This window comes from Humulus lupulus, chromosome 8 (assembly GCF_963169125.1).
Source record: "Humulus lupulus chromosome 8, drHumLupu1.1, whole genome shotgun sequence".
Taxonomy (NCBI): domain Eukaryota; kingdom Viridiplantae; phylum Streptophyta; class Magnoliopsida; order Rosales; family Cannabaceae; genus Humulus; species Humulus lupulus.
Window position 1 is genome coordinate 165769997 of NC_084800.1, and position 7935 is coordinate 165777931.

Sequence of the window (7935 nt, forward strand, 5' to 3'; positions counted from 1 at the left end):
TAAAAATAACATCTAAAATATAATTAGTTATACGTTTTTTAAGTCCTCATTAAGAAAATATATCTCTATATAGTAATAATTATGCATACTGTAAAATAAATATATATATATTACTAGATACAAGCAACGTGCAATATGCACGTTTGCTTAATTTTATTTATAGAATTTATTAATTATTTTTATTAAATTTATATTAATGTCATATAAATTTCAAATAAATATCATATTTTAATTAAATAATTTATTTATTTTTGTTTAAGTTTATTTTTGTTCTAGTTTTTTAATTTGGAAGTGACCACAAGCGATTATATATTATATGTTTAATGTAATATTAAATATTATATGTATATTTTAAATTTAAGTTTCTTGCTAGTTTTTAAAAAAAAATCAATTTGTTACTAATTGACAGTAGATTATATTATACATTTAATATGATATTATTCTAATAAATGTGTTTAAGTTTAATTAAATTTTATTTAAGTTATAAAATGTATGATTTTATTATTTTTAAATAATTATCATTGTAAAATATTTAAAAAATATCATATTTTAATTTGTTTAATTATTTATTATTTTTAAATAATTATCATTAGAAAATATTTTATTTTAATTTTTTTAATTATTTATTTTATTTTATTTAAGTTTAATTATTTACAAACTACCATTAAATATAAGAATATTATGTTAAATATAATAATATTTCGTTAAAATTAATATTAAAAAAATAAAAAATCGTTAAAACAAAAAATTTCTGTTATCTACACAGTTATTATACTTATTATATAGAAGAGATATGATTTATTTATTTGTAGTCAAAGTAAAAAATCAAATATTTATTTCATATTTGAATCACTTGAATATATTTAAATATGTAATAGATATTAAAAACTTTTTATTACTATTGTTTTTAAAACTGATACTTTTGGTTATTTTGGAATCTTTTTGTATTAATACTCTATTTAGTTATAATCTCTCCTTAAGTTTTACTCAATTGTTTTATAAAATATATCAATAGCTTTTGGAGAATATCCCGACTAACCTCCACTTTGTCAGACGAAGCAGGTGGATATGGAGTTTGGCAGCCTCAAGGCGAAAGCTCCTCCGCCATGTCTGCTGCCCCAAAGCACAGCTCCACCGCTTCGGCCTCGCATTAGCCTTCCTGGGCTTCCTCACGCCGACCATACCTTGACGCGAATTCAGACCTCTGGTATCATTGCTTGCCTTCGCGCCAATACGTAAGACCTTTCTCAGCTTCGCATCAACTTTTCTCTTTTCCTTTGCAAGAGGTCGTTTCATCTGAGATACATTGTTACTCGCTATTGCTTCAGTTACGAACATGTTCTTTTCTATTTTGTGATTTCGGAGATAATGAAAGAGGGGATACTCTCATGAAACCGGACCACTAATCCATCCAATCACTTGACTCCCAATAACTTGCTCATGTGTTTTTTGGTAATCAAACGAGAGATTTGGTTACTTGTTGTCAGTTATTGTAGGAGGAAGAAAGAAGAAGAATAAGCTGACTAGTCAATTGGTCATATTACTGTTGGTGCATTGCATTTCGTATAAATTAATATGTGAAATTCTGAAGTTATCTTGTTGACAATGGTGGTGTGGACCGTACTGTATTCTCTAGTTACTTTCTTTCTTGTAGTGCAGAGTTGGCAATGGAAACTGCCCGTGCTGCACTTAGTGGTGGAATAACAGTGGTGAGTTATTTATTATTATTTTCTGTTTTATAGTTTTCTTTGCAGAGTTAAATGAGAGAATGTAATTTTTCTGTACTTTAGGCAAGATTTGAACTTTTGAGTGTGTTGACATGTGAACTCTGCTCTAGCCTTGGACAAATGGAATGATAACAATAAAATTAGTTACTTTAAAAGAAAAAAGAAATTATGAGCCCACGTGGCTTACCTCCAAAGAAATTGTGGTTATCCAAGTTCTTCAATTTTGAGCACAAATTTTTTCATGTGACGTGACGAATTCCATTCGGCGCCAAGACATATTCGATTGATAATTAGATTGATTATATGATTATTAATAATTTGTTAATATAAATAAATAACAAAATATATGAAATTTAAATCAAGCAGATACAAATCGATCAAAGTACATAACGTGATTAGTTTTAAGGAAACATAATCCAAAGCCCAGTTTTCTTTCGTTATAAATAGTTGTGTTTGATTAGTTAGAAACTTGTATAGTTTTTTTTAATGATTATCACCAACTGATGAGTTAATATTCCTTTCCATTTCTTTTCCTTCTGTTTCTGTAGCTGGAGATTGTACGGTCAACTCCAGGTGTGTTTGAGGTTGTTAAAATTACATCTTCCCATGTTCTCTATTTTCTTCTCTGTTTTGCTAACCTATATCTTTCTTTTAACATAGCATGATAATCATTATTTCACTTTTTTCGTCAGGTTCTTCAGCAGCTGGTGAATGACTATCCCACAACGGTCTTAGGAGTAATCATTTCACCTCCCCTTTCTGCATTTTTTTTACATTATAGTAGTTTCTTGCAGGAAAATTCTGTCACATGTTATTTAACTCAAGACTGTGTCAACCAGGCATGATCTTTTAACACATTTATCATGTTTACAAATAACATAGATTCTTCTATTTATAGAACTTCTGCTTTCTAATCCATAGAGAGACTAAGATCATGAGACATTTTTTTCTTCCTAAAATCGTATATAATACATGCTATTTTCTCCGTGATCTCTTTTAGAGCTTTTAAGTAATCTTGGTAGATTTATATCACCTTCTTATCCAAATATGAATGTGGAAGTGCATTCTCAAAATTTATCAAAACGCTGTCCTTTTTTTTTTCTGTGAAATAGCATCATTGCATCTAAGAAAATGTTTCTTAGAATTGTTTCATGAGTTTTAAGTGGATAAGTTCTTCAGGTTGGTACTGTCCTTAATATTGAGGATGCCAAAAAGGCAGTTGGCGCTGGAGCCAAATTCGTCATGAGTCCTGCTATGGTGAAGGTAATTGTATATATGTCTTCCTAATTTATATTCACCACTTGTTAGTTGTCATGACTTTCCATGTCAGAAGTTGAAGAAAGTAGCAGCAGGATTACTTATTCGTGTTTGTTTAATGTTTTCTACCTTGCTTCAGGATGTTATGGATATGGATGGTTTCAGGAATGGTGAAGTTTTATACATACCTGGTGCAATGACCCCAACAGAGGTATGAATTTATTTGGAATAACATTTTCTAAGAATTCTACATGATTTCAATTGAGTATGACTTATATTATAATGTTTGTCTTCTCAGTTTGCTCTTATCATTGTAACTTAATTTTTATTGATGAATGATGTAGAAGAAAGTAGAAAAGAAGAGAGAAATAGAATTACTTCAAGAGGACTAGAGACCGAATGAAAATATTTTTTTCACAGAGAAATCCTAAATAGTTTGGTAATTTTGTTAAGCCTGAAAGTGATGAACACAACTATTATAGATAATAAAGCATAAATCAAGTACCAAACTCAAAAGAAAGAAAGAAAAAAAAAACCTCTTTCAACTAGGTAACTAATTCTAATAGTGCAAAACAAACTAAAATCTCCAATTACTCCGCTAAATAAAACTAAATAAATAAATATCCTATCTAGCTTTTATATTAATTTCCAAGCATTTTTTGCAACCTTGCATTCTGTTTGAGATTGTAACTGTGATTTTACCCTTCAAGGTGTACTTAATCATTTCTATATGGTTTACAGATATTGTCTGCGCATGATTCGGGTGCCAAAATAGTGAAGGTGAGTCTTGTTAATTTGCCATGTTAAGCCGACATTGGTTCAGATGTCATCAGTCATCTATCATTTTCCCATTATGTTTAAAGAAAACGTTAACCCCTTTACTACATAAGGTGTGTAAAAGTTTTGAGCTTTTTTTTTTTTTTTTTTTTCTGTTAAATTCTCTTTTCACTTGGGTGGTCAATCTTAAAGGTAGTTTGTCATGTACTTCTTGAATTTTGCTTTATCACGGTGCATATTGAACACAGATTAATTAGATTGTTTACTATTTCATTTTATATTGATCTGTATGGATTAAAGTTTATAATCTTCACCTTTTATGGAGACAGGTATATCCGGTTTCAGCATTAGGTGGTGTTCAGTACATATCAGCACTTAAGAAGCCTTTTTCTCATATCTCAATGGTTGCTTCCCAAGGCATTACTATAGGTGCGAATCTATTAATGTGGAAGTTAAAATTAATGCACATAAAGCAAACAACAACATACAAGTTGGGAAACAATATTTGTATGCGTCCATCACAAACTTTAAGATGGAAGGAGAAAACGTGTTATTAACTTCCTATCCATATGCCATTTTTTTTTGGTGGTGTTGCATCAAATCCAAACCCCTCCATCCAGATTTATGTGATTATTACTTAGCAAATTTTTGCATTGATATTGAATTTTATTGATTTTTTTTCTTCAACTTCTTGCAGATTCAATTGGACAGTATATAGCTAATGGAGCTTCATCGGTTGTTTTATCAGATGCCATATTTGATAAAGAGGCAATGGCCCAAAATAATTTCAATGTCATCCGTCAACTTGCACATTTTGCCACTTTGCAGGCTAGCCAAGTACTAGAATGGTTAAGCTTCATATTTAGCTTCTTTTTTTTCATAATCTTTTCACATATTCTGCTTGGTTTATTAAAAAATTTAAGTGAACAAACTTTTCTGAAAACAGAAAAGAGTGAAGTTGGGAAGAAAACAAATGGTCAAAAGGCTCTGCTTGTTTAGCATGCATTTCACAGTATCTTAGGATAATGAAACTGTTTTAGGATTATATTGTGTTGGAAAGCTAACAAGTTCTCTACTAAGGTGGAACATGGTTCTTATCTTCTGAAAGTGGGATTTTGAGTGGGTTCTTGTCTTTTCTTGTCAGCCAAACTCTCCTTTGTTATATCGGCAGCATTATCATGCCGCTCACCACATTACAAGCATCTCATTTGAATCTTTAATTATGGACAACAATTTTTTGGTTTTGCTGCAAAATTTAGTTTTCTTGAATTCATCATCTTTTAATCTGTTGCTTTCTTTTCAAATTCCTTTCTTCTACATTGTTTTCTTCAAATAGTTTATAAATGATTGATGTTTCTTAGTTTTATAGGTATTCATGACATCTGATTAAGTTTATTGCATGCAGGAAGAGAAGCTTAATGTAAAACCTATTGCACCAGAGTAGACTTTTTTCTTTTGCAGCATTATTCATATCAGGTTTTATAAAAAGTTCTGACCTCCCCATCCTCAAGGACTTCAAATAGACTTGTAAATCAGGTAGAAGTTTGACCTCAATCCTCAAGGACTTAAAATAGATTGAACATAGCATATTACAACATTCCAATCTTTGCACTTTTGTTTCTAGATAGATTAGATAAGGGTTGATGAGATGATCATGCTTAATGAACTTTATGATATGCTTTTCACTTTCAGTCATCAGCAGACTATATACCTCAGTAGATTTTAGAGCACTCACAATAGATGCTCTACTCCATTCTTTAAAATACCTCCCAAAACGCACATGTTTCTATTTTACCTAAGTTTTACATTATACCATACATCAGTTTCTCTATATATTTCTCTACATCATTTAAATATTATATCTTTAAACACATTTTATTAATTAAAGTAAAATAAAATAATTGAAAAAGAAAAAAGAAATAATAAATATACACTAAATGGGAGAGAGAAAGCTTATAAAGAAAAATAATAATATTAAAATATTATATAAAGAATATGTAAATGTAGATATAGATTAATTGGAGTTTATACATAGCTATTATAAATATATGTATAAAGGAGCTGTTGGGAGATGTTTTTGTGAGTTTTAGAAAAATATTATAGAAAAAGTGTATTACAAAATACATCACCAAAACATATTTTTTTATAATTTATCTCAAACTTTTACATTATATCATACACCAACTTCTTTATTTTTTCCCTACATCATTTAAATATTATATTTTAAAAAATATATTTTATTTATTTTAAGAAATAAAATAATTAAATATAATAGTATCGCACTTATATATATACAAAAGTTTATAAAAAAAATAATAAAATATTTATAGCTTGATGAATAGTATTTCACTACATATAAAGAAATATTATTTATTTAGGTAAAAAAATATAAGTTTACATCACTTATTGGAAGACTATTTAACCATTTTTTCTCTATATTATAAAGAATTAGACATTTTAACTCTTCTATTGAAAGTGCTTTTAGTAGTTACTGCATGGTCTACACACGTTTATCTTAGCCATACTCTCTTTTTATTCATTAATATAATGTTACCATTGTTTTAATCACTATATTCTGTATCACTTGACTTTTGCTTATTTCCTCAAAAAAGAGAGAAGGGTGTAGGAATTAGTAACCCAGTCCATTCATCAATATCTATAAAGACATTTACCGTTAAATGTGAGTTTCTTCCTCTGTAAAGAGAGAAGAGTGTAAAAATTGGTAATCCAGTCCATTCTTCTATATCTATATAGACACTTACTGTTACATGTGAGTTTCTCAGTTGTTACACAACTTAGTTCCAGCTGCAATTTGCTACTTTAAGTTTGAGCTTATTTGTAGTTGTCTATTTTTCTTTTCTAAGTTACAACTTTCCATTTTATTTTGTTTCTTTGCAGGTCCTAAGCTAGTGCACAAGTGAAAAGCATTAGAGTAGTCTAGACTTCTAAGAAAATAAATGGTGAGATGTTTTTGGCCTGAGATATGTAATTTGTGTATAGTAGTGTACATGAGCGCTGTTAGTTTTCACTAGTTACATAAATATAATGTAAGTTACTTCTGCAATTGTACTAACTAGGGTGGTAAGTGTGTCGTTTGTGATTGGATTACAATTTACAAATGAAAAATGCTAAGGGGTACAAATGGTGTTTGATACTACAATTAGTTTTCGTACTGCTATCGGTGCAATTTAATATTGGATCTCATATATATTAACGTGCGCCGTTAATATCAAGTTAATACTAATATTTGTGTTGACTAAAAATAATGCTGGTGGCACATACCTTATGAAATTTATTTGTTGACCCAATCCATAACCATTATCCAAAAAAAACTTTGGTTTGTTTGGGACAACAGCATGATTACCTCTTTTTTTTTTTCTTTTTTTTTTACGCTTAAAGTGAGATATAATTTTGACTAAAATGACCTTATCATAGAAAAATATAATATTTAAAGTTATTAATTTTTATTAATAAAGAATTTGATTCTGCACATAACACAAAAGTTGAGATTGAGACGTACTCAAATAGCAAGACCTAAACTCAGCTCGAATTCCTCTTTGTAGTTTTACTAGTGATTTGGTCGGCCAACGACTTATTACATTCCAAAAGATAAATTTGAGTTTCTATCTTTATTGTTATTGTGCTCTTAAATCTAAGAAGTACCAACATATTCTAACATTACAAATTTATGCTATTATTTAGTTTGTTTTTAAAAAGACCCCTTTCATATTTTTAGCAACCGTCTTCCTCTCTTTTCTCCATCTCCCTCTTGGTTCACTCTATCTCTCTTGGGAGAGTCACGGCAGCTACCACCACACCATCATCACCAAATTTATTTGAAAAAAACATTCACGATTTCAGCACCCTTTTCCGTTTTTATTATTCTCTCTTTTGTCTTCTCTCTTAAGTTATCCATGGAGACTAAAAAAAATTCATGATAGTTTTTTATGATTTAAAACTTAACCCACTAAAAGTTCAATTAAGACACAAATTTATGCATTTTGAATATATTTAGACATGATTTTTTTGGTTTTTTTGTAATTTTTTTCACGATTTTTCATATCTAAAATGTAAAAATTTGCAAAAAAAAAAAAAAAAAACTCGATAAACCTCAATGCCCAGCTCAATGAGCCCTTAAAAATCATGATTTTCATGAAAAAAATGATCGGTCTCG

The 7935-nt window shown here is 29.2% G+C and overlaps 1 protein-coding gene across 4 annotated transcripts; it reads left to right on the forward strand.

Moving 5' to 3' along the window:
* Nucleotides 1-1004: 1004 nt before the first annotated feature.
* Nucleotides 1005-6934, forward strand: LOC133798624 (uncharacterized). 4 transcript variants are annotated; one of them, XM_062237028.1, is made up of 11 exons: nt 1005-1235; nt 1655-1709; nt 2276-2311; nt 2420-2464; nt 2907-2990; nt 3124-3195; nt 3726-3764; nt 4091-4190; nt 4459-4609; nt 5167-5297; nt 6660-6934. In XM_062237028.1, the coding sequence occupies exons 1-10, from the start codon at nt 1069-1071 to the stop codon at nt 5183-5185; spliced, it is 768 nt and encodes a 255-aa protein (XP_062093012.1). In that variant the 5' UTR covers nt 1005-1068; the 3' UTR covers nt 5186-5297; nt 6660-6934. The 4 variants fall into 4 exon arrangements, with proteins under 4 accessions (XP_062093012.1, XP_062093011.1, XP_062093008.1 ...); XM_062237027.1 differs by having other exon boundaries at nt 4459-4598; XM_062237024.1 differs by lacking the exons at nt 5167-5297; nt 6660-6934 and having other exon boundaries at nt 4459-4994.
* Nucleotides 6935-7935: the final 1001 nt, after the last annotated feature.

Bases quoted from the DNA above. Each gene is read 5' to 3' on its own strand.
- LOC133798624 (XM_062237024.1), top strand. From the start codon at position 1,069: ATGGAGTTTGGCAGCCTCAAGGCGAAAGCTCCTCCGCCATGTCTGCTG. The intron at 1,236-1,654 runs GTAAGACCTTTC...TCTTTCTTGTAG, and splicing joins GCTTGCCTTCGCGCCAATAC to TGCAGAGTTGGCAATGGAAA. The intron at 1,710-2,275 runs GTGAGTTATTTA...CTGTTTCTGTAG, and splicing joins TTAGTGGTGGAATAACAGTG to CTGGAGATTGTACGGTCAAC.